At 34.0% G+C, this 26930-nt stretch overlaps 3 protein-coding genes across 3 annotated transcripts; all 3 read right to left on the minus strand.

Moving 5' to 3' along the window:
- Positions 1-182: 182 nt before the first annotated feature.
- On the minus strand, positions 183-3599 carry LOC106180070 (uncharacterized). The gene is made up of 6 exons (XM_013563937.2): positions 3413-3599; positions 2811-2906; positions 1313-1708; positions 1036-1167; positions 538-750; positions 183-367 (listed from the first exon to the last, which is right to left on the minus strand). The coding sequence occupies exons 1-6, from the start codon at positions 3477-3479 to the stop codon at positions 258-260; spliced, it is 1014 nt and encodes a 337-aa protein (XP_013419391.2). The 5' UTR covers positions 3480-3599; the 3' UTR covers positions 183-257.
- An 870-nt stretch (positions 3600-4469) lies between these two features.
- Positions 4470-17905, minus strand: LOC106166628 (uncharacterized). The gene is made up of 13 exons (XM_087003100.1): positions 17765-17905; positions 16622-16711; positions 14787-15872; positions 14283-14462; positions 13849-13986; positions 13433-13618; positions 13018-13080; positions 8162-8251; positions 7339-7920; positions 6751-6996; positions 6183-6380; positions 5063-5236; positions 4470-4754 (listed from the first exon to the last, which is right to left on the minus strand). The coding sequence occupies exons 1-13, from the start codon at positions 17808-17810 to the stop codon at positions 4612-4614; spliced, it is 3222 nt and encodes a 1073-aa protein (XP_086859226.1). The 5' UTR covers positions 17811-17905; the 3' UTR covers positions 4470-4611.
- Positions 17906-18644: 739 nt separating this feature from the next.
- On the minus strand, positions 18645-26319 carry LOC106166611 (uncharacterized). Its single transcript, XM_013545248.2, has 10 exons — positions 25035-26319; positions 24633-24722; positions 24027-24251; positions 22338-23638; positions 21945-22034; positions 20838-21800; positions 20440-20604; positions 20084-20293; positions 19007-19171; positions 18645-18892 (listed from the first exon to the last, which is right to left on the minus strand). Exons 4-10 carry the CDS (start codon positions 22372-22374, stop codon positions 18801-18803), a joined length of 1722 nt encoding a protein of 573 aa, XP_013400702.2. The 5' UTR covers positions 22375-23638; positions 24027-24251; positions 24633-24722; positions 25035-26319; the 3' UTR covers positions 18645-18800.
- Between the last annotated feature and the right edge of the window lie 611 nt (positions 26320-26930).

Raw genomic sequence — 26930 nt, forward strand, 5'->3', positions numbered from 1 at the left:
TTACTGGTTATGTCATTTGGCTGAGTATGTTATGTTTAAATAGTTATAATATTAGTCAGGAAGAATTTTTTTAGTGAATTAGTTAGTTAGGTAATATGTGAGTGACTAAGTGTAACAATTAAAATTGTTTTGGTGCTTTATATACTTGCAGCTGAGGATATCTGATCTGGAAAAACATAACCTGTAACAAATGTTTATTTCACCACAAGCAACAAGTAACAGAATTTGGAATATGTAACAAATGAGTTCCAGTTTTTCTATCCAAATAGGTTGTTTATGTCCAAATCTACAAAGCATCTTCCCCCATGCCACCAAATAGGAGTACCATTGCCATTATGGCATTTAGCCCTCAAGTACTCACATTCATCTGAAAAACATAAGAGAAAGCTCTTCAGGTTGGAGCAAATTATGTACAACAAAATGCCATTTATGACCTACAGTGTTACATCACATTTGACAAACATAAACATATTTACAGTATCATTCACACACACACACACACACACACACACACACACACACACTTTCATTACTTACTGTATGTTTTCCAATCTGGTGCTACACATACATAAGATGTTGTCCGGCAGTCCCCATTCTTAATATCTTGACAAGCTTTTTCCACCTCCGACAACTGATTTGATACACTTTTTGGGGTTGTAGGTCCTGGTTTAGTTGTTGGACATGCCCCTAACCTTGTGAAATACACTCTGGATCCATAACGGCAGTTAAAGTATTCCAATTGTTGTCTACCTGAAATAAAATGGATACACATTATAAAGATTCTAACAAGAATGTGCTTCTTCAACATATTTTTCTAGAATAAGACCAATTCCATCTTACTAGTATGTATAAGTGAAAATTCATTAATTTTGAAAATTATTTGTGTAGAAGAGGAGACCTTTTGCCTGTAAACACAAACTAATCATTTTAGTTTCAATATTGAATAAGGGAAAACAAAGTTACTGTAATAAAAAAAAAATACAAAACTCAAGTGCAAAAATGACCATCATCAGTTTTCATATTCCTTCTACTTACAAGCATAGGTCTTTCCATCATTTCCACAAACAGGTCGATTAAAAAGCCCACACTTTGTCTCCCAGCATCCGCAATTCCACTCTGTGGCCCTGCTGTGCGTTATACAGTTTTCGTAGTCCAGTAATGCTTTACCTGTTCAAGATAATTAGACTTATAAAAAGTATTCAAATAATTGTTTTTTTTTATCAATCTGTGTCATAAATGATAAGAAAAAAGATTACTTGATGGTAAAATTTTTTAAGTCATTACAGTCAGAACAATTAAAAAAAATACTTACAAGCATATTTTTTCCCATTGTTTGCACATACAGACTGATCACCAGGGGCACACTGGACTTTAGGGCACCTGATGTAGGGTGTTGTGGCTGGTTTTGGGGTAGTAGTGGTGGTGGTGGTTGGTTTTGGGGTAGTAGTGGTGGTGGTGGTTGGTTTTGGGGTAGTAGTGGTGGTGGTGGTTGGATTTGGGGTAGTAGTGGTGGTGGTGGTGGTTGGTTTTGGGGTTGTAGTGGTGGTGGTGGTGGTGGTTGGTTTCTCTGATGTGGTGGTTAGTTCTGGGGTGGTAGTGGTTGTGGGCACTGTGGTAAATTGTGAACATTCCCCATCTCCGAGTTTTTTCAACTGTTGTCCCTGCAAGTTCAACAAGCAAATAGCAATGTCCAGCTCACAGTCATTACCTGAAAGAACCAAAATTAAGTTAAACATTTAAGTGTCAATGCATGCATTATATTGAAAAGATTGTTAAATTTCAATCATTCATGTTTTTATGAAGTGGATTCTGGGTCTGCCCTGCATTTACAACATGCTTGAAAAATGAAAACACCCTGACAGCATTGGCTTTTACAGTAAATTTAGTAATAGTATTTACCAACTATATTAAATAGTCAGCAAAGCGGGCAAATATACAGACAACATACAGGAAACAAGGCAGCAAAGCTGTCAAATGTTCAAACATTATACAGAAAAAAGTGCACAAAATATTTTGGCCAATTTTGATGAACTGTTACATAATGCTTTAGAATAGCATAATCACTCTAACCCTCTTACCTTATGTACTACAGGTACATGGAGATTGAAAAACTAGGAAGTGATTCAGTTCAATGTGATATAAAAGCCACTGAAAATGCTAATGTGTGAAAAATGAAAATTTCACACACACACACACACACACACACACACACACACACACACACACAGACCCAAACAAAAAAAATTAAGTAATACAAAAATATGGTTTGGATGGGGGGGGGGGGGAAGTCACAAAAATTGTGCAAAAAAAAAACAGAATTATTACTGTACATGCAAACCAATCATGCTGATTTTCAAAAGCAACCTGCCTCTTTACCAAACAAAGCCACTTGGTGAATTTAAAGTAAAACAAAAATATGGTTTGAAAGTTATGGAGCAAACATCATGTGTCCGACAGCATCAGCAACAACAACAGCAACAGACAGACCAATCAGAATATATACAGACACTTACCTGGGCATTCAGTGACTTTTTAAATGCTGTCCAAGATTTTAATCAGTAGAGTCCTCATATCAAGAGTTATTACAAATAACAACCACATCTTAAATTATTTTTTGTAAACATGCACTTAAAATAATATAAGCATGCACATTCACCAAAAGTTAAGCCAAAATAAATGCACAATTTACAAATCCTCAGTATAGTTTCAGAGCACCACACAATAACCTCTGTTTCTTTAACACTTAGAAGGGCAGTTACAGTTTTAGTGGCAAGGATATGCCTAATGGATTATTTGATGTTTCAACTCACCATAAGTTCTCCTGTCAGACCCACATACTGGAATATACTCCTCTGGACATTCCCTGCCACATTCAGATTGTTGTCCTCTCACATGAACTGTTATCACTGAAGTTATATAATAATAATTAATAATTTTGTTTATTTGTGTGAAATATATCATACATATAAAAAGAAAATAATGCTTGCTGAATATACACTTACATTACATAAATGTATTAGTTTATGTTTATCGAGAGTGCAGTTGTACATTTTTTGCATTAAAGATTTATTCAGTAAGGTTTTTTTATTGCATCATCAAACTTTATGTACATGTACAGTATATTTCTTTCACACACACACACACACACACACACACACACACACACATAGAATAAAGTAAGTACACCATACCTGCATAAATAATATAAAAAATGAAGTATTTTTCTGTAATAAATAATTTGTAATACCACATATTGAACAGTGAGCCTATCAAAGAGTAAAGAAAAAGCTATGAAGAACTTTGTAGAAATGAAGTGTTTTTTCATTTACATCCAAACTGGTTCTGCACTTAAATCAGAATCAAAATACTATCTTGCATATCTGACATCCAATATTAATTTGCATACATGTACCTGATAAACAGAACAGTACCATCCACAGTCCATTCATTTTTCCAGGTTCTATGTGGACGTCACCCATGAGGGATGGAACGTGATGCAATCAGAATAAATAGGTAGGCCTACCATCCTTTGCGATAACACTCATGCATGATGAGAGTTGATCTCTTTCTTGGCTGATGCACTGGGATCCATTGCACATGGCCAGTTAGGCTCTAATCACAAGATTTACTTGAGTGTCATGAATTCCAACTTAAAGTTGGCATGACCCAGACATTTTGTCTCAGCGGCTTAATGTGGACATATGTGTCAAAAGATAAACAAGCTTGCCTGATTCAAATAATAATTGTGACAAGTCCAAATTATGCAAGAACTCCAATTATTGGAAATACATATATCATTTATTTAAATCTGTGCATACAGTTTCAATTCAAATTGCTTCAAAACTGATGCAAACAAAATGCATTTTTTTTTTACTTTGATACACTCATTTCTTGCCAGATATTAAACAAAATAACATGTGAAAATAATTAAGGTTCACAATTTTCAGTTTATTGAAATTAAATTATGAAAATCTTATGTTCAATAAAAATTTTACTGCCATGCTGTACCTGAGCTAGCACAGAGCTTTGATGAGAAATTGAGGTACAACCTGTAGTAATGTTCTTTTTTTATTGCATCTTCTAGCAGTTTGAAAAGAGAAGGTGTAACTGTTGACATTCACATTAATTATATTAATTAAATGAAAGAATCAGATCTGAATTAATTAATGAAACCTTTGTTATTAAAAAAATTAATTAAGAAATTTTGAGAAAAAATATATATAATGTGGATGTAGAATAATTATATTTAAATACTCTTGGATCCTACTTGAAAGATGGCATTGTAGGTTACAGTTTTTAATTTTCACTCTTTACATTTTAAATCTTTAAAATATATAAGCCCATCAATGCTCCAATCTGTGTGTTCAGATTACTTAAGAATTTACACACCCCTTCCCCCCTCCACACCTGCAGCACAGCAATGAGGAAAAAATTTAGCAAAAAATGCAATGAATTACAAATGCATCAACTAGTTAGTATACTTTATTGATCTCACTTTTAAAGAAATGGTTTAAAAGTTTTGTCTATGTCAAACCACAATTAAATGGTTGCTGATAACTATTGCTATTAGCATTGAGTACATGTGAAAATAGACAAAGTTTTGCTCTATTCCTATCCAATGATGGCCCCAATGACACTTAAGCCCAGTCCAGTACCATCAGGGGTTACATTGCCAGTGGGACATGGTGACTGTATGAGGGATTTACCAATTCTTGAGAACAAACAGGCAGTATGATAGAAGTCACACTGATCAGCTAGTAAAGAAAAGGAAACCATTTTATTTCACTAGGAACATTTATTTTCATTGTTGATTTTAGAATATCATGTTGAAAACCAAATGCATATGGTTATATTTAGGAGATATTTCCAGACAAAATATTACGATAAAAAATGCTTTGTATGACCCTAAAATTTAGTTATTAGTTTTTTTTTTGTCAATGCTATGATACCTCTTGAAATAGTAAAACAAAATTCTTAACCATTACCTTATTGAAGCTTAGTGAACAAATAGTCACAGATATTTATATCTATTATAAACTTCTTAAAACACAGGGTGACTTACTATATTCAAAGCCATGGTGGTCACAGTAAATGCGAGGGGTGGAGGAGCACGAGGCTGTGCATGGGTTTAACACAGCACTGGGCCTTGGTGTAGTAGTTCTTTGATAACATTTCCCAGGATAAGCAATTTTTACATTATGACCCATGCAATTCCAGTACTCCAAATTTTCTTTACCTAGGATAAAAATTCACATCGAAGTCATTGTTGGTATGATCTAATGAAATAAATATACATACATACATACAAAATGTTATGTGAAAAAATATACACATGCTTTTACATTGAAAATTATACATCTTTACAAAATAAACATTAGTTTAAGGTGGATATATATATCAAATTGTCCTTGTTTTTTCACCATCTCACACCCTTCTGCTTTTAAGCTGTGTCCCCATTTATTATCAATTTAACTGATTTTTAAATTAATGTAAGATAGTGATTGGTTTAGGGTGTAACTCTGTAAGTAAGTTAGATATCAACATGAAATTTGGCATGGTTGACAACAACATTGTGTGATCTACTATTTGTTGCTTTTGAATTTTTGTTTATTAGATATGAGCCCCTAGCTATGATGATCCATCAAACAAAAGCATTATATCGCCTTTCTATATTACTGATAATCAGATGTGAGACTTTCAGAAAGAATCCCTGGCAACGAATTGTAGTGGTTATAGTTGTGATTAAATGGCATCAAATGGTTTCAACGGCAATTTAGGTGAGAGAAATCTGCTTGAATCTGAAAACACAATTTTCACCAATAAATGCTGCTGTTATGTCATCAGCAAATTCACTACAATGTATTTTTGATGTGACAACATAATCTCATAACATGAGGCTTACTTCTGCATTATCTAAGCAGACAAGGAAATAGAACCCAATGTATGTATCCACATTTACCTTATTGTTTCAACAAATCATCAGTGAGTAGAATTCTAACAGACTATAGTATTCTATCAGACTGGCACTCCTTTAATTATCTCAAGTCAATTCATGATTGAAAGTTTACCAATGAATTTGAAAATTAAAACAACTTATTTACAACAAGAATCACAAATGTGATTGACAAAGACAAAATATTCACACTTGTATATAATAAAATATGTAATATAATAAAACTTACATTTATAAGTAATGCCATTAGATCCACAGTATTGTGGTGCCCCGGGAGTACAGAGCTTATATTTGCATTTATCTCTTGGGGTCGTGGTAATAACAGGCCTTGGTGTGGTATAGAGCAATGGGGAGGAACACTGGCCTTCATGAGCAACCTGGACATGGCGGCCATAGTGGCAGTTTTGAAAGTCCAGGCTGTGCTTACCTGATATGAAAGATATGATATATACTAACAGATAATATTTTTTTCAAGTTATTATCTTATTAAATGACCTTATACACAGAGAGAGAGAGAGAGAGAGAGAGAGAGAGAGAGAGAGAGAGAGATTTTAATGATTTATGGGAACTCAAAACCAAAAATATGCAATTCAAATTATATTCAAAAAAATACTTTTTAAAAGTCACATATAGGACCTACATTAGTTTGTACTGATAGGCATTATATATCGTAGGACATAATAGATTTCAATTATTTCCTAGAATGAATACAATCTTTGTTGTTGTAAAATCTTAAACCATTCAAACATATTAAGAGACGTATAATGCTTCAATTTAAATATATCCCAATAACTCACAGATATAAGATTTTCCATCAGTTCCACATAGCCACTGAATACTAGGACACCCATTGTAGTCACAAACCCCAAATCCAGGATATTTTGTGGTACGAGTTGGTACAGTGGTAGTAGTAGTTGTAGTTGTTGAAGGAGTAGTTGTGGTCACTGTTGTGGGTACTGGAGTGGTCTTTAAACAACGCCCATAACGTTCAATCTTAACATTACTGCCACTACGGCAATTAACATGGTCCAAATGATTTGCACCTTGAATGGAACATTTGAATCCCAACAGGATGACAACTCACATATTTTAAACACTTTATTCACTCCAATATTTATATATTTTCAAGATATGATTGTAATTAGTTTACATATTAGATTTACTACAAGAAGTTTACATTCCATCCATCATATTCACAAGCACTTAAATAAATTAATGACTTTTTAATCTTTTTTTTTTTATTATTAAACATGTTCTAGCTTAAAGAATCAAAATCACATTGCTTAAATATGTGAATAAGTCTGAACTGTTTATCATTAATGCCCTTTGTAAGCTTAATTGTTACACTGTTAATTTACTACCATACATTAATTGATAATACTCACAAAGGTATGTCTTGCCATCAGTACCACACACATACTGTTTAGAGCCACAGCCACCATACACACATTTTGGTGTTGTTGAAGGTTTAGTAGTTGTGGTTATTTTCATTGTGGTACTGGTAGTTGGTGGTACTGTTGTGGATGTTGGTTCTGTGGTGATTGCTACTGTGGTTGTTGGTTCTGCGGTGGTTGGCACTGTGGTGGTTGGCACTGTGGTTGTTGGTACTGTGGTTGTTGGTACTGTGGTGGTTGGTACTGTGGTTGTTGGTACTGTGGTGGTTGGTTCTGTGGTGGTTGGTACTGTGGTTGTTGTAACTGTGGTTGTTGGTGCTGTGGTTGTTGGTTCCGTGGTGGTTGGTACTGTGGTTGTTGGTTTTGTGGTGGTTGGTACTGTTGTTGTTGTTGTTGGTACTGTGGTTGTTGGTTCAGCAGTGGTAGTTGGCTTCGTAGTTGTGGTTGGTTTTATTGTAGTTGTTTTCACTGTAGTAGTGGTAAATTGAGAACACTCTCCATCACCAATCTTTGACAATGTCTGTCCTTTTCCATTAAAGATGCAAACAGCAATTTCCAGTTCACAGTCATTTCCTGAAATTGTAACAAGTACATTTTAATCTTAGTAACAAAAACAATTCATTGTTGAAAACCATCGTCAAAATTCAAACAAGATAATATGAAATGCAAAGTACACTAAAAAACATTTGATAGCTTTTGCCAATTCTTCATTGATATAATGAGGTACAGACCCTAGCTACAGCAAGAAAAAATCCACTATGCACAGATAAATAAGGAATATAGTGAAGGTTAAAAGTCTGTCCCATTAACTTACCATATGTCATCATATCAGAGCCACATACTGGTATATATTCCTCCGGACAAAGCTTACTAATACAGGCCTGCTGGCCAAGCACAAAAGACACTGGAAAGTGAGAGTAATTAAGGCCAATAATATGCATTGCAAGTCACATTGGGTTTGCAGATTTCATCTATATTTGGCATGGTAAAAATGAAAGAATAACTGAAGTTTGTCATGTCATTTTAGTAATATTTACTTAGATATGATGACATGATGATCGAGCCCTAGAAGTGGTCAATCCAAAAATACAATGCCAAATAATTGAGCTGCAATCCTTTAACCTGTCATCTCTCCTTTTTTTTAACAAAACTGGTTTCTTTGACATAATTATAAAATGTATACTAAACCTAATATATACTTACCTAAGAGACATGCCAAAAATGCTGTAAATACACCCATCATTTAGTTTCTTGTAATTCAAATAATGATATCCCTGGTGGTCAAGCCCCCCTGACACAGCCACAGCTGAAGTAAAATGTGAAGGACAAGGGTGGGAAAATAACATATGGGGGGCATCTTATCTTACCAAGTCCTCATACATGATCTGTCCCAGACTCCACACGTACAGCTGTACACCAATTAGACACAAAAACCAGGGGGTATTTGGCCTTCTGATTTACCAGAAGATGGGGCAGGGTCACAGCTTTCATAACCCTTCTTCCATTTGTAAAGATATGGCGAAACACATATACATGTGCATGTGTGATAAAAAATTATCAGCAAATGAAATAAATGTGTAAAGAATTTTTAGGTGGTACAATTTAATTGTTTTATCCAAATATGGAGGATCTGCAGATACTTTCACATTGTTCCACTGATATGTTTAACCAATTGAGAAACTGTCTTTCAGTTTCATTTGCTTACATGCTCTTAGGCTAAAACTTTTAAGTGGAGAAGTGATTCCAAGAAAATATGCAAATATTTCAACAATGGTCAATTGGCATTGCAAAGACAATTTGTTCTTCTGTCAACTTGGTGTCACATTTACAACAATCATAGTTAAATTTAAAAGTACAAAATAAATCTAAGTAAATAAAAATCCAATTTGGTATTACAAAGACAATTACGGATGTACTTACTGTCGTAAAACAATATTTTACTATAGGAAAAAAATTTTGACTCAATGATTAATACTTATGATCAAAGAATATATCCAATCCAATCTTTTCAGTGGGCAAAAATTATCAAACTTTCAGATACATAATTTTATAATTACAAAAATTATATTTCTGTAAAGCATTTGTGTGCTTTTACTGCATAAAAAAGAACTAATTTGTTGCTTCCACTCAATAAGAAATATCTCATTTAAAGAAGTTCGTTTCTTACTTTAAAATTAAAGTACCTGTAAAATTCATGATTTTTCCTCATAGAAAAGATAGAGTAATTACCATACTCACAGTAATATTTTTACTTTCAGCTGATGCACACGTAACTGTATAGTTCAGAGCAACTCTAAGTACCCACATTACGGTTTTGGTGTGGTACCCAGTATTGTTGGTTTGGAAGTTGTTGATTATTTCTATGGAGCTGGGTTTGGCTTTTTACATAGTTTTTCCATCATACAAACTACAAAATCTATGGAACTTTGACCTAAATTGATTAAATTTTTAAGGTTTCATTTTGCAAATTGTCATGAAGAGAATATATTTTATTTAACTAAAAAAATCTCAAATAACTACTCTGCATCATATGTAATAACTGTTTGGGGATTACCTTACAAATTACACAAACCAGATAAATGAACCATTTACTGATTAAACAAGGAAATTGATTTCATTAAATATTCAAACATGTATTCAAAACAGGTTGAATTACTGGTATCAAGTCATTTTAATTTACATGTTGAGCTGACATTTTGTTATATGTTTTATTCACCGTAGCAGACATCTTTTTGTTTACACTTATAATAGACTATGTTAAAAAAGAACATGTTTGGAAAGATGTGTTTAACTTATATGATGGTAAGAAAAATAATTCTTTACAATGTGTAAGATATACAAGATAAAAATGGTGTTTTATTCCAACTAGCAGTATTGATTAATTTACTATGGGTAACAAGGCAGCAAAGCTGTCAAATGTACAGACAAAAAACAGGAAATAACTAGATTGAATCTGACAAACTGCAATGATATGAGTTTATTTCCATTTTTGAAACTTTATTACACAATACACGATAACAAGTTTACCATCATTTTTACATAATCAACTAATGATGTTGTAAAGATGCAGGAAATGCCAAACAAACACTTTTACGTATCTTATTAATTAAATAATGAAACTGTTAACATGCCTAAGAAATGAATCTGAGGAAATGTGAAAAAACGGCATTTCTTTAAAATAATGGCCCGATTAAGCTGATTTTTGAACTCAACCTGCATTTTAGCAGGAATGACCACTCCTGTGAGTTTCATGACAATTGGCGTATCTGTTTTTCTTATATTGTATTTACTGTGTTGCATATATGCTGAAAAGTGAAGAAAAAAGCAAAACTAATAAAATAATAATAAAACAGTGGCCCGATCATGCCGATTTTCGAACCTGACCTGCGTTATAATAAGATCGATTACTCCTGTGAGTTTCATGACAACAGGCCTATCAGTTTTCCTTGAAATGTGTTTTCAGTGTTGCATATATGCTGAAAAGTTAAAAAAAACAGCACAACTTCCCTTAAAATGGCCCGATCATGCTGATTTTCGAACTTGACCTGCGTTTTATGAATATTCATCAGCTCTGTAAATATACAGCCAAAAAGTAAAACTGCCTTCCACTTATCATGTTTACAATGAAAGTGCACGGCGCCAGCGCCGGCGACAGTGACGGCGACGACTGCAGATACAGGTGATGGCAATATGTACAGACACATCTGTACATATTTACTGTACTGTTTGAGAACAGTAAGTGACATTGTTTTTCTTAAATGGTCATCATGGGAGCAGTGCCCAAAATAGGTTTTTTCAAATTTTGATGCAATATTACATAATGTTTAACAGCATAATGACCATCAATTTTAATAATAAAATATTAGTATCATGGATATTCAGAAAATGTGACTAGCAAAGGTCTTCAGGCCCATGGAACTTCAAAGTCACTACTTGAAAATGCCAAAATGTAAACAAGACAGCACTGTTCTGAAATGTTTTTTTTTCCATTTTTAACAATTTTTTTAACATAAAACAAAATTAACAGGTTACTGCCATCTTTATATGATCAACTAAGAAAATTGATAAGATGGGAAAAATATAAATACAACAGTGTTAAATGTCCAATTTCCTCCATTCTGAGATTCTAAACATAGTGAATGATTGCATCTGACAAACTGCAATGATATGAGTTTATTTCCATTTTTGAAACTTTATTACACAATACATGATAACAAGTTTACCATCAGTTTTACATAATCAACTAATAATGTTGTAAAGATACAGGAAATGTCAACCAAACACTTTAACATGTCTTATTAGTTAAATAATGAGACTGTTAACATGCCTAAGAATTGAATCTGAGGAAATGTGAAACAAGACAGCACTGTTCTGACATGGGTTTATTTCCATTTTTAACACTTTTTTTAACATAAAACAAAATAAACAGTTTACTGCAATTTTTATATGATCAACTAAGAAAATTGATGAGATGGGGAAAATATCAATAGAATAGTGTTAAATGTCTAATTTCCTCCATTCTGAGATTCTGAACATAGTGAATGATTAAATCTGACAAACTGCAATGATATGAGTTTATTTCCATTTTTGACACTTTATTACACAATACACGATAACAAGTTTACCATCATTTTTACATAATCAACTAACAATGTTGTAAAGATGCAGGAAATGTCAAACAAACACTTTTACGTATCTTATTAGTTCAATAATGAGATTGTTAACATGCCTAAGAGTTGAATCTGAGGAAATGTGAAAAAACAGCATAAATTCTAAAATAATGCCCCGATTATGCTGATTTTCGAACTCAACCTGCATTTTAATAAGATTGACCACTCCTGTGAGTTTAATGACAATTGGCCTATCTGTTTTTCTTAAATTGTGTTTACAGTGTTGCATATATGCTGAAAAATGAAAAAAAAACAGCATAACTACTAAAACAGTGGCCCGATCATGCTGATTTTTGAACTTGACCTGTGTTTTTATAAGACTGATTACTCCTGTGAGTTTCATGACAACAGGCCTAACGGTTTTCCTTAAAATGTGTTTACAGGGTTGCATATATGCTGAAAAAAGTGAAAAAACAGCATAACTTCCCTTAAAATGGCCCGATCATGCTGATTTTCGAACTTGACCTGCGTTTTATGAATATTCATCAGCTCTGTAAATATTAAGCCAAAAAGTAAAACTGCCCTCCACTTATCGTGTTTACAAGGAAAGTGCACGGCGACGGCGACGGCATCGGCATCGGCATCGGCATCGGCATCGGCGACGACAGACGCAGGTGATGGCAATATGTACAGACACATCTGTGTCTGTACATAAAAATGTGGGGACAGATCCAGCAATCCAAGCTGACAGACTTCAGTCCAGGGCTGACAATCTTAAATAGTCAATTTAAAAATAAAAACTTAATTTTATATTTCAAAGAGTCTTTCAAGATAAATCAGACCGTCTTCATGCATAGCAACAAAATCCACCCTTGAAAGATATCATATGTGGTGCAGCTATTTATGTGTAAAACAAACACTCATGTTTTTATAACTGAACACCACCATCATATAAACAGTTAATTTTATTTCAATATCAAAGCAGTGATTATAAAACAGAAATGGCAGTGTTTTAGACCATATTATCCCACAACAGGACTTCCATTGCACTCTACCTCACGAGGAGGTGTGAGCCCCTGACTCTGATAGCGACAGATCTCCCAGTGCAAAGCACATTGACTGCCTGAAAAAGATTAGGAATCTCAACATAAGTATATAATATATACTTTGTCTACACTTTGCGGGTAATATTGAATCCTGTCCCTAATTAATATTAGTACATTTTTTTTTGCATTTTATACCTTTTAAAAACCAAGAGATACAAATATTATTCTACACTTAAAAACATTTATCATCATTTTCAGAAAATATAGCAACTAAAACAAAAGTGTACATAATCAAGATTTTACTTAATCTTATGATTGAATAAAAACATTTACAGTTTTTCTGAATCATGATGAGCATACATATAAATCAGTATATCAACACACATGCCAAAATACTTTGTAGCTATACTCATAACACAATACATTTACCATAGATTTTTCCTCTGTTATCACAGTGCTCTCTGGGAGACAAGGAGCAGCGAGCACTGCAAGGAAAGGCCACAAATGGTGTGCTCATTGCCAGTGGAGACACAGTGGTTGTCAGACATCTTTGAATGTTGGCTACATACACACTTGTCTTGTTACGACACTTCTGGTGCTTAAAGTTAGACAAACCTACAAATGTGATTAAATGATAGAAAGTAAAGTTCATTGAAACTATAGTGCTAAAAAGGATAATCATTCTACAGCAATAATAACCAGCTAGTAAAAAGAAAAGATGCCCCCACTAAGTTCTGTCTGCTTCACAGGCTAAAATAATTATTGTATAAGCACACTACTCCATGCCCCAGTAAATTTGTCTGTGACCAACTGCTAACAAAAAAGTAACATGCACTGTATCTTACACTGGTATATCTTTCCATCAGAGCCACAGACAGCCGGATCACTGACAGCACAATCAGGGGAGGGGCAGCATCGGCCTTGATAGGCCACACCCACAGCAGTATAATTTACACAGTTTGTGTATTCTATCTTTTCTTTACCTGGAAGGTTTAAACAAAATAGTGTATTCATCTGTTTTAAAATTATGGCAGATTGGTAATAATTATATTCAGACCTAGGCAAATACAACATATGTGTTGGAATTTTACAAATGTTTCAATTTTTAATAATTAAGCACACAAAACTTACAAAGACAAATTATTTAGCCAATAAGTAAATAAATTAATCTGAATAAACAAACAAAATAATGGCATTTCAAACCATCCAACATTAAAATGAAAACTACAATTACAACTGTGTTACAAACACAATAGTAACATAAGTGAAAATGTCTCACACTTGTAAGTTTTTCCATCAGTACCACACACTTTAGTAGAGCCATCTGGACAACGAGCCCTGGGACAGAGTTTGGCTGTAGTAGTTGGTGCGGTCGTTGTCCTTCTTGCACAGCGACCATCGTGAGCAACAGTGACAGCACTGCCTTCTAAACAACTCACATAAACCAGGTAGTTAGCACCTAACATGATAATGATCAATGTACCACAATTGGTTGAACACACTTTGCATAACATGAAATATTTGAACTATAGGAAGTCTAGTCTTAGAATTGAACAGATATTTTAATGGATTGTGCATGTATTTGAAGTTTAATAACATATGTTATGGTGGAAATGATTTTAAGTACCGACATTGATAATATGACGACTTTTTTTACATAAAACTGCATTACATAAGTGGATGTACTATACTAACATTCTTCTCTTCCGTGTTGCCACACTATTCTAATTGAATCAGAACACTCAATCTCTCATTTGACCTAGCTTTTGGAAATAATACTTACAGATATAGCTATTTCCATCAGTTCCACAAACATAATCTAGGTCCCCACAGCCGTAAAATGTACATTTATTTGCTGGTTTCATGGTAGACTTCTCTGTTGTGGAGGGTTTTTCTGTTGTAGTGGGGTTTTCTATTGTGGTAGGGATTTGTGTTGTGGAAAGGATAGTTGTGGTTGTTGGGACTAGTGTGGTAGTGGTTGGTTCTTGGGTGGTTATTGGTTCCTGTGTTGTTGGTTTTGGGGTAGTGGTTTTTGGCTCTGGGGTGGTGGGTTTTGGGGTAGTGGTTGTTGGCTCTGGTGTTGTTGGTTTTGGGGTAGTGGTTGTTGGCTCTGGTGTTGTTGGTTTTGGAGTAGTGGTTGTTGGCTCTGGGGTGGTGGGTTTTGGGGTAGTGGTTGTTGGCTTTGGGGTGGTTGGTTTTAGGGTAGTGTTGGTTTGCTCTGGGGTGGTTGGTTTTGGAGTAGTGGTTGTTGGCTCTGGTGTTATTGGTTCTGGGGTAGTGGTTGTTGGCTCTGGGGTGGTTGGTTTTGGGGTAGTGGTTGTTGGCTCAGGGGTGGTTGGTTTTGGGGAAGTGGTTGTTGGCTTTGGGGTGGTTGGTTTTGGGGTAGCAGTGGTTTTCTCTGGGGTGGTTGGTTTTGAAGTAGTGGTTGTTGGCTCTGGTGTTGTTGGTTTTGGGGTAGTGGTTGTTGGCTCTGGTGTTGTTGGTTCTGGGGTAGTGGTTGTTGGCTCTGGTGTTGTTGGTTTTGGAGCAGCGGTTGTTGGCTCAGGGGTTGTTGGTTTTGGGGTAGTGGTTAGCTTTGTAGTTGTTTGTTTTGGGGTAGTGGTTGTTGGCTTTGGGGTGGTTGGTTTGGGGGTAGTGGTTGTTGGCTCTATTGTTGATGATTTTTGGGTAGTGGTTGGTTTAGGAGTTGTTGGTTTTGGAGTCGTGGTAGGTTTAAGAGTGGTAGTTAGTTCTATTGTGGTTGTGGTAGGCTGAGTAGTTTTTATAGCATTTATGGTTAATTGTGAGCATTCACCATCTCCGACTTTTGACAATTTGGTTCCCTGATTTTGAAACAAACATATGGCAATCTCTAGTTCACAGTCATTGCCTGGAAATGTAAAAGAAGTCTTTTAAAATCTGTGTGAGAAATTCATTTGATAGGAAATGAAAGCTAATGCTACTCAAATATTCTGACTTAAAGGGACTGTACACTGGATATTTAAAACAAATAATAGTTGTAGAAATTCCTAGTTTACTCAACAATTCTTTAATCAATATTACAAAAGCATTTTTCTTTTTTTTATTTAGAAGAGCAAAAGTTTTATGGTTGCCTTGCTAAAGCTATTTTTGAGTAGAAAAATGTAATTTTATTATTTTATAATCATATAAATTATACTGTCCCTTTAGACAACAACAAGATCTTCTGTTACTTAAAAACCATGCTTTAATGCAATTTTAATTGAAATGTACCAACAGTAAAACATGTCCAACCAATACTATATTTGATATTGTCCAATTATCACTAAACCTTTATTTTTGTTCATATAGAACAGCGCATGTAAAAAATAAATTGTCTGAAATTGCTATGTCATCTCAACTCTTAAAACTACAAAATATTTGTCCAAATGCCACCATTGCCAGTAGTTTCGCACCTTTCAAACATAACTGATTAATTCTTTTTCCAATAAAACAATGGTCAAAATTTGATCGAATTTTGAAATGGAATATATAAAACATAAAAGCAATTTTGTGAGCAACTAAACAGGATAATTCTTGAAAAAAATGAAGATTGGATATTTGGCATGTTTCAGTTTTTTGAGTAACTATGTTGTATAAACATGTAACCAATAGACTTACCATATGTTCTCCTATCTGAGCCACAAACAGGAATGTATTCCTCTGGACACAATTTGGAAACACAGTTGTCCTGGGCCCTTACATTAACAACTAGGATAAAGTTAGCATACAAAAATACAACAAACATGCATATAAAAGAATAATAATAAAATTGCTCAACAAAGCAAGGACTTGTGAACTATGTAACAAATAAATCTAACATATATAAAAACATATAATAAAAACAGAGGAACAATATAATAATGATAACTTTATTTAAAATTATTGCAACCAAAAGGTCAAGGTGGTAAAAAACTGTGAGGTCAAATAAAAAAATAAAATATTAACATTAAAATCAAGTTAATTTCAAAATAAACAAAAACCTCTAAAAGTTAGTTAAATAAATGTAATCACATGCAAAAGTAATAATTCAACTTATCCTTGTCAATTTTAATGTTCTCAAAGAAGGAATGCCATAGTACTAAGTGCTGTTTTTCTAAATTGACAAGTTTTGCTTTTACCAGGGCATCAACAATCAGGAAATATAGTCCTGAGTGCCATTGACTGCCAAAAAGAAAAGGGTATTTATACTACACTTTAAGTTCATAGAAAATTTGAGCCCTGCACAGGTTGTGTTGATTTCTGACCAGTGTGACAGCCTGTTGATATTGACATTACTCCACCTGTCTCTTAGGCACTCTCTCTCCTAGCCTCTCTCACAGACATGAATATTTCAATACATCAGGGATTGTTTTTACAAATAAACCATAAACATGATCCAAATGAAAATCAAATTAGTTCATCCTAGGTCTACTATCAATCTACAAAAAAAAAAAAAAAAAAAAAAAACTCCAAAATTGTGGCCTCTATTACCATACAATATTTGACCACAAACTCACAAACAATCATAGCAATACTTGAAATTTTACCTTTTGGAAAACCACTAAAAACAACTTAAAATGTGTAGTACTTCAGCCTTTTTAGCTTAAAAACAGAAGTGAAACCTCCTTTATGACCAATAAAGCAGGTTTAATAGCAAGCATTATAACAAATGATGTGCAAACCTCTTCAAAATGTTGAAATATCTAAGTTAAGCCAATATAATGACAATTGAAAAATTCTACAGTTATGAAAATATTATGAAAATAACATATAGCAACTTACCTGCAACTGCTACGAAAAGACAAACAATAGAAAATGCCTTTTCCATTCTTCAAATGCACCTCCCACAAACTGGTCGTCTGTAGTGCCCTGGCAGAAGTCAAGGTGTGCTCCCACCTGTCAGAGTTTATCTCAGGGCTTAACATCTGTCCAATTGAAGACATGAAGGTTGCATAATTACTTCTGACAAAACCATGTACCGATCATGGTGACCTGAGCACTAGCAGCTGTTAAATTTGCATAAGGCTTAAAGATGGACCAAGTTATTTAAATATTAAATATTAAAAACAAAATTGAAGTTGAGCTTTGGAATATGCCGGAAAACTCCTGTCAAGTGACATATGAGCATGAGATCTGAGTCAAGAGAATTTTACACAGATAACATCTGCACCTAATCCAGATATCTTTCCAAATGCCATTTCTTATTATAAAAATCTTAAATGGTGTAAATAAGTGAATTATGCCTTAAATATATAATAGTTTAACTCCAAAATTTTATTCTCTTCTGGCCATTGTGGTGATAGTCTTGTCATTACTTAATTTTGCCTTTTTTTTAGTTTTAATGTGACATTTTGAAAAATGAAAACAATTTGATTAAAAAATATAAATTAATAAAATCAGATGAAGCATCTATATTTCTTTGATAAGATTGTTTACTTGTATCTTAATTCATACATTATTCTCATAATTAAAATCAATTGTTACAATTGATCAAAACAACTCTGCAAAGAGACTCATCCCCAGTATAAATGTTCCTTATACACCATTTCTAACTGAATTTACACTGTTGGAAATAAAAATGTCAAAAATTTTAATTAAAACATTATGTACAGACACATCTGTGTCTGTACATAAAAAAAAAAGAAAAACATTACATCTGTGGAATATTGACAATATAGGGAGATACCAGCTTGCAATCTTTTTATTTGAAAATTTCAGTTTTTGTATATGAGCATATATAGGACAAAAAGTGAAATTGAAGAGTTTTCTAAAGATATTATCCATCTGATCTGCCAAACTGTAGGGCGATAAAATTGTTTTATCCAAAAATTGAGGAATAACAGTGACCCTTTTTCATCACTTTCACGTTTGTACCTTCCACACACTTCCAGTATTTCAAGGAATTCTCACCTAGAATAGAACAAAAACACACAATTAAAACAAATTAAGACATGAAATTAATTTCAAAGATAGTTTTAAGTCAATTATGGTAAATAGAAAAACTCTGAATAAAGTTAGACTTACAATAATAATCTCTCCTGTCAGTTCCACACACATACTGATAAGGATATGGGCATCCATTGTGAACACATGCACTTTGAGGAGAAAAGCTGCTGAAGCAGTGCCCCCTATAGATTCGTTTGACATTGGTTCCTTTCACACAGTTCCAGTAGTCTAAACCATTCTGACCTTAAACCCATGAGTCAAAATTTATCATGCAAATTTATGTGAAAACATATTTGATACACTTTTCAAATTCATGGCTAAGGCTATTCAATTTTGAAAATTTTCAACAGGACTCAGGCTAACCATCTAAAGCACAATTTGAGGTATTCAAGAGCATGACCCATATTAGGATACATTTTCTTAGTAACTTAATTTGGTAATGTTTATCTAGCAAAAAGGCTTTAATGTAAAATTTCATTAAATTTGCAATTAAGGGGGTTTGTTACATCATAAAGGCCTACATTTGGCAAAATATAACTTTTTCCATTTCTTTCATGTGAAATACCATTTGAAACTAGAGGATCAGAGTGGCAATACTGCCACCAAGCATTGCACCACCAGCAAATTAAATGGTAGCTATGGATGTATCTCCTAGTTATTACCACAGATCTCCAAACATGACTTTCGTCAGACTACTGAAGTAACTTTTCCAATAACGCCTTCAATTTGGGAGATATGTAGCTTTTAGCTTTTAATTTAAAAAAATTTTGACAAGGGTGTAATGTCATGAGTGTCACACCTTGGCCAATGAACCATCAGAGACCAAAATCTAGGGGCGTTCAAGTTGAGATTATATGTAACTTAATTCTAGGAGATGAGGTCACAGATCTTTGTAGTCTAAGAGGATAAGTGGTAATGATGACTGTCCAGCAGAGCCAGCAAACAAGATGGGTCAGGACTAAAACCATGCTGGTGGTACAAATATCATGTGAAATCTGTTTGAAATTGATATAATTACAGTTTTCACTCCAAAAATGTTGCTGTAACAGTTGTAATGTCAGCTAAAATAACATGACAATGTATTAAAGTAGACAAAGAAAAATTCCTAATACTCAAATTCTGTTAATATGGGAAAAAAACAAAAGATATACTCACAGTAATAAGTTCTTCTGTCGGATCCACACACATATCTGTATGGTTCAGGGCAGCCTTTGTGTACACATTTTGGTTTTGGTTTGGTGGTTGGTTTGGAAGTTGTTGTTCCTTTGAACTGTGCTGGGGTGGCAGGCTTTTTACAAGTTCCATCATACAACTTGGTTGCACCAATTCTTTCGACACACATCCAATAGTCCAAGGAATTTTGACCTAAATTGATAGATATAACAGTCACGATAAGTATAATTTCATACTAATGTAGAAAGTTTTAAAATAGGCTATACTGCATCACCAGCTTTTCAGTAGTGTTAAACTTAAAATTCTAAAAACAATGTTTGCTTTTATCAGTTACTTACACCTGTAAGTTATACCATCACTTGCACACAGGGTTTTGAATGGCTGTGGGCATCCTTTGTAAACACAGGCACTCACTGCAGAGCTTAGTCTACTGCATTTGCGTCTTGACACCAATTTGACACTCTTACCATTGACACAATTCCAATAGTCTAGGCCATTTTCACCTACAAATCACACATACACATTAATACTTTTATATAAATATAAACATATATAGATATGTACACCCATTTATAAATGAGTACATGTCTGAGTGTGACAAGCAGTTATCTTTGATGGTGAACTATACAAAAAAGACAATTTTGCCAACCATGTATGAAGCTGGGGCTGCACAATATATCATTTCCAAACAATTTAATGTAACAAAATAATGTAATAAAAGGAAATGTGCACTTACAATAATATGTCCTTCCATTGTTTCCACACACATACTTATATGGTGTAGGGCATCCTTTGTGGACACACGTCTGCTTGGCAGCTGTGGGAGTAGGTTTTATGGGTTGAAGAGTAGTGGTTGGCTTCTTTGAGGTTGTTGGTTTTCTTGACGAGGGAGTTGGTGCCATTTTTGATGGAGTTGGTATAAAGGTAGGTTTTTGAGTAGATGGCGTTGGTTGTGGGATAGATGGAGTTGGTTGCAGAATAGATGGAGTTGGCTTTGGAGCAGGTAGGGTTGCTTTGGGGGTAGATGGAGTTGGCTCTGGGGCAGATGGTGTTGCTTTTGGGGTAGATGGTGTTGGTAATGGGGTGGTTGTTGATTCAGGGGTGGTGGTTAATTCCAGAATGGATGTTTTTGCCTTTGGGGTTGTAGATGGCTTCAGAGAAGTATTTGGTTTCAGGGTGGTCATAGTTGGTTTTGGGGTTGCTTTCGGTGTGGTTGTGGATGGTTCAAGGGTTTTTGGTGGTTCTGAGGTGGATGTTGTTGGTTCTGGAGTGGTTGTAGTTGCTTCTTGAGTGGTTGAAGTAGGTTTAAGTGTTGTGGTTGGTTCTTGAGTTGTTGTAGGCTCAGGTGTTGTGGTTGCTTCTGGAGTGGTTGTAGGTTCAGAAGTTGAAGTTAGTTTTGAGGTGGTGGTTGGTTCAGGGGAAGTTGTAGTTGCTTCTGGGCTGGCTGATGTAGTCTTAAGTGTTGTGGTTGATTCTAGGGTGGTTGTAGGTTTAGTCTTTGTGGTTAGTTCTGGAGTGGTTGTAGGTTCAGAAGTTGTAGTTGGTTTTGAGGTGGTGGTTGGTTCTGGAGTGGTTGTGGTTGCTTCTTTTGTTGTTGATGTCAAGGTCAACTTTGAACACTCTGTTTCTCCCAATATTGCCAGATTTTTTCCTTGTTGTTTACTCAAACAAATTGCTACCTCTATCTCACATCTGTTTCCTATAAAGGGTAGAAAATAAAAATTAATTAGTAAGTTAAATGCACTAGTGGTACAACTTAGCATCAAAGAGCACAGCACTTGGTTTGGTAATAAAACATTTAACAACTAAACTACATAGACTAGATAAAATTCGGTGTTGTTACCATATGTTCTCATGTCTGTCCCACATAACGGTTTATATTCCTCAGGGCAAGGCTGGGAACATAATGAAGCTTGACCATTCACACTGCCTGCTACATGATACAAAAACACAACAGTTGATAATTGAAGAACACAAATTATTACAAATTATTATTCAATTTATTGAATATTACTTTTATGTTATTGGTGCAGTATGTATATATTGTTATATATATATAATATTAAATGCAGAGTAAAATCAATTATATCTTCACACCCCAAAATGTTTCTTAAATAAGCAGTGTCAAAGAAAACAAATGCCACAACATGCCTTTAAGTTAAAAGATCTATGTCATGTACTGTTATAAACAATCAAAGTTAATTAACAATGAATAGCAACTATGAGCTTCACTTACCAAACAAACAAAACAAAGTGAGCAGTAACTTCAACATCTTTATAGTGTAACCCAGATATCAACCTGGCTGAAGCACAGTCTTAGGTCTGTATAAGATTTATCATGGACCCATGCAATCTTCTTATTACATAAATACACATGACCTTTTGTTCCCCCCTTGGCATATCTAGGCCCTCTCAGAACATGCCATATGGATTTTGGTAAGCATGGTATATTCACATGGTCAAGATGGCCTCGTAGAAGAAACTTCAAGATAACTTATAATTAGAGATGCATGTGACCCACAAGACCTGAGGATATCATAGCAGGTTGTCTGATACCAAGAGGCATTCTGATTCCATACGTCTATATAAGACCTTTTGTTTTAAAGATGAGTGTTTTTTTTCATTTAATAGCAAAATTAAGTGATTTGCGGCACAGTAGGAACATTTATATTGAATACTTCAATTGGAAGAACAGCAGCAAAAATTATCTCAAGAAACAAGTTTGGGGTGTTTTGAATGAATGGAAAACTAATGATTAGCCAAGATTCAATAAAGATAAAAGTATCAAAATTTCAATCAAAATAGTTGTAATAGTGTAATTTGCACTAATGAACTGCCATCTTTCCTTTTGAGTTATGGAGCTGATGTATTGTAATTATGTCAAGAAGACAAAAAAATTAAATGCATCAACAAAAAGTCTTATTATGGATCCACACACAAAAATATCAGCAACTAATTTTATTTTGGAACAAGTGTAAAGAGATTTGGCTATAAAATGTCACAAAACATTATGATCATATTTAAAGGTGTTACTTTTTAACAGGGAATGAATTAAAAAGTAACAAGTTACTCAAAAATGAAAAAATATATACAGGATACAAGAAATAAAATGCACATGCCAGTACTTATATTATCCATAAATGTACTTTTTATAGGCAAACATGAATTCAAAAATGAATGCTGTCAATTTATAACAGTATGTCAATTGCTACTTAGTCACTTATCTGCATCACTAAATATGTTCAATGTTTTATGTACCCTAGACATGGTCTTCTATACCAGTGTGGTTCAAATATCTTAAATTCCTCATGGGAACAAATGTCAGTTGTCACAGACATATTTACCCAATGATGGGCAATATTACATTTGCAAGGTTTACAGGAATCTTAATAAAATTGGATCCAACTTCTTTTGCAATGTCGAGAGGAATTTTAATCCATTTGCTCCATTCTGCTGGAATGCATGGCACTTCCTTTAGGCTTGAGAATGGTATTTTCTGAACGATACACAGGACTCGGTGCAGAGCACACTGGCTTCCTGTAAAAAAGATAATAAAAGGCTATTATATTTTTCTTATAAAATTTGCACTAGCCAAGTTCATGACATTAGTTCAGATAACTATAAGCAGAAAATAGAATTAACCTTGCTGTTAAAAAAAAAACAAAGGCACTCAGTAACAGTGGCTGAGATATCAAAAGGGGCAGAGGGAGGGTGGCTGGATGGCCATCCACCAATCCTTGCTCAAAATGGTTCACATCGAGTCATTTTGCCACACCAATAATAAAAAACTCAAAGGCATAAATCTCAGCCCCTAAGCTTAACTTTTTCGATCATTTTTTTTTTTTTTTTTGAAGCTTCATAATCTCAGCTCCCTTTTCCATCTCCCTACCAACAGAAAGTAAAAGTATGACTTGTGAAGCTGTACCATATTTCCCTCCTTTACTATCGCAGTAAAATCCAGGTTTGTCAGAACAATTCTGAGCACAGTAGTTAATAACTGGTTTTGCAGTAGAACTGGGTTGGTTTGTGGTAGGTTTGCCTGTCATCTGACTGGTGTTGGACTGGTTTGGGACACTTCCGCATGTTCCACTGTGCACGACCCTAATACTGGTCTTGTCTCTGCAGTTCTTATAGTTCACATAGCTCTGACCTGCAAACCAGGTAAAATTCTAATATTTTACCTTTTTTTTTTGCTAAATGATTAATCATGCTAGTATTTGATTTCATAAATTTTTTTATCATTTTGGACATAAAGGAATAATTTTAGTAAAGATAAAATATATAGACTTTAAGCAAATTTGGTATCCTCTGAACCTCACTTTATACAGTACACATATTACAAGTTACATTTAAACTAAGAATATAAATCAAGATCCATTTTATAAATAAACAAATAAAAATAAATAAACAATGAACCATGCCACAAGTAAGACTGCAGAAGTGCTACTGTAGAATTTGTACGTGTAGGTACGAGTAGTTGTAAAGAATATCTATACGGTGTGTTTCCAATCAAGTTTTCCCTTCAACTCACAAAAGTAGGTTTTTCCATCATCTCCACAGACATATTGAAGTGGCATTGAACAAGGTGTGTTTGGACACGATGTCTGGCCTTGTATATTTCCTATCGGAAAAAAGTATTTAAAAACAGTGAATAGCACAGTTCTTTATACAACTACTAGGGCAACTTCTTATGAAAACAACTACCAAATTAATGTCTATGAAATAAGATTTTTACTGTAATTATGGAATTTTAGTATGTTTTCACTACCCTAAATACTCATTAACATTTACTATCTAAAAAAAGTCATGGCAAGCTTTATTGGTGGTCCGTGATCTAGATCCACGAAGAAAAGATTTTCATATTGTGCAAATTAAAAATAAAATTAAAACATTTTTAACTAAGTCAAACAAAATGGTATAATGTAATACTTACCCAGGGAAAATAACCACAATACAACTACTAACTTGAACATCTTAAGCAAAAGAGGGTGGATATAGTACATGAAGAAAACACTCCCTAGTAATACTCAAATCCAGGACATCATGCATGATTATTAGACTGGTGAGAATGCCACATCTGTGGCAGCTTTTAAGAAAAAAAAACCTCTCAGGCCTTAAAAAAAAAATCAAATAAGTAATTTTTTACATCCCCCACAACCGCCTTTCTTAAAGAGAAGCCATGTTCACATCGAACCATTAATATTTTGATGCCAGTCACACTTCTTAAATCAGATATTCAGTTTTCATTTAAGTTTATCTCTGGTGTCTGATTGCCAGCTGTTAGACTATATGAATAACTGTGTGCCTGTTATTGACTTCTTGGTCTTTTAATGTCTGTTCTAATGTTTTGCTCCCCCTTTTTCACAAGAATGAATAACAATATTAGTTGTCATTTTCAAAAGTTCCAGTATTCTTCTTTGCTTTTAAGTTTATTGATGATTTACATTTATTATATAAATATTTTAAACATGATTAAACATCTCTTAATGTCTGCAGTGCATAGAATGAGATTTCAAAGACATTTTTATAATTACACACAAAATAAAAACTACATACTGTTTGTCTGCAAGAAAATAAGTGGATGGGAAATGGTGGGAGTGGAGTTCAGAGACTGAATTATCACCCAAGTCCCTGCAGAAAGGAAGTTCAACCCATATGTTCTTTGGGAATCTTGCCTGCTCTGTGTACTTTGTGCTGATAGCTCTGTACAGGTACATTTAGCTAGAGTGATAATGGGTACTTTTTAGAATATTAATTTAACTTGTATTTCAGTAAATAAATATAAATTAAAATCAACAATGTATAATGTGCAAAATAAAACAAAGCCAAGCAATATGCCATCCCAATTTTAAATTTCCATATTCTCTATGAGACCAGAGTGGTCTTGAAAACATTCTGGAATTTCTTACAAAATAAAATCACAGGATTTAAGGGGGAATATGATGGGTTTGTTTCAAACATGGCCAATCTACTAGTAATCTTCAGGCATTCTTATCTTCCAGGAATAAACAGCTATGGGTGTCTTTAACTAAAATGTTTGATGATAATTATGATAAAATCAACCTATATTTTGTTTGTCATTAATTTCATTCGAGGATATCTTATTCCACTAGGGATGGTGGAAACATAAAACGTTGCATCAGGTTGCTTTGAACTGATTTACTTTCATAAAACTGAATAGATACGTGCCAAAGTACAATCTTGGATGCATTAATCATAAAAACTAAACTGAACTTTTCAACCAATGATGGCTGCCAGCCAGTCTGGTAACTTGCAAGCAACTTCTTTTGGATTCCAGTACCAAACTAATTTTGATAGGCAAAAAGTATGGTACATCTCACATTGGCTCCCTAGAATTAGAAAGAAAAAGAAAAATTGATGTTGATAATAATTTGTTTCACTATTCAATACTTAACCAACTTTAAAATAAAGAAGGAACACGGAAAAGAAAATGAATACTAATACATGTACAAACAATCACTAACATGCAATGACAAGTAATTTTAAATACTTTTACTGGTAGTTTGAAATAAATATTATAAAAAAAACTAGACATAAAAGATGGCAAATATAAAGAAATAAAACACAAAAAAAAGTAGACATAGAGAATCACAAAGACTGGAATATATATGATGATAATAAAGATATCATTCTGAAACACTGGCTAACCATGAGGGGCCAAAATGAAATTACAAGCTGTCAGTGAAGACTTTATCAAACTCCAGAGGAAAAAAGCTGCACACCATATTTTTTGCCGTGATCGTCACAGTGCACTTTGTGGTCCTTAGAGCAAGGCGCAGAACAAGGGTTGAAGTCAGGCTTTGGAGTT

This window comes from Lingula anatina, chromosome 2 (assembly GCF_051362555.1).
Source record: "Lingula anatina isolate TDL-2025a chromosome 2, LinAna3.0, whole genome shotgun sequence".
Lineage (NCBI taxonomy): Eukaryota > Metazoa > Brachiopoda > Lingulata > Lingulida > Lingulidae > Lingula > Lingula anatina.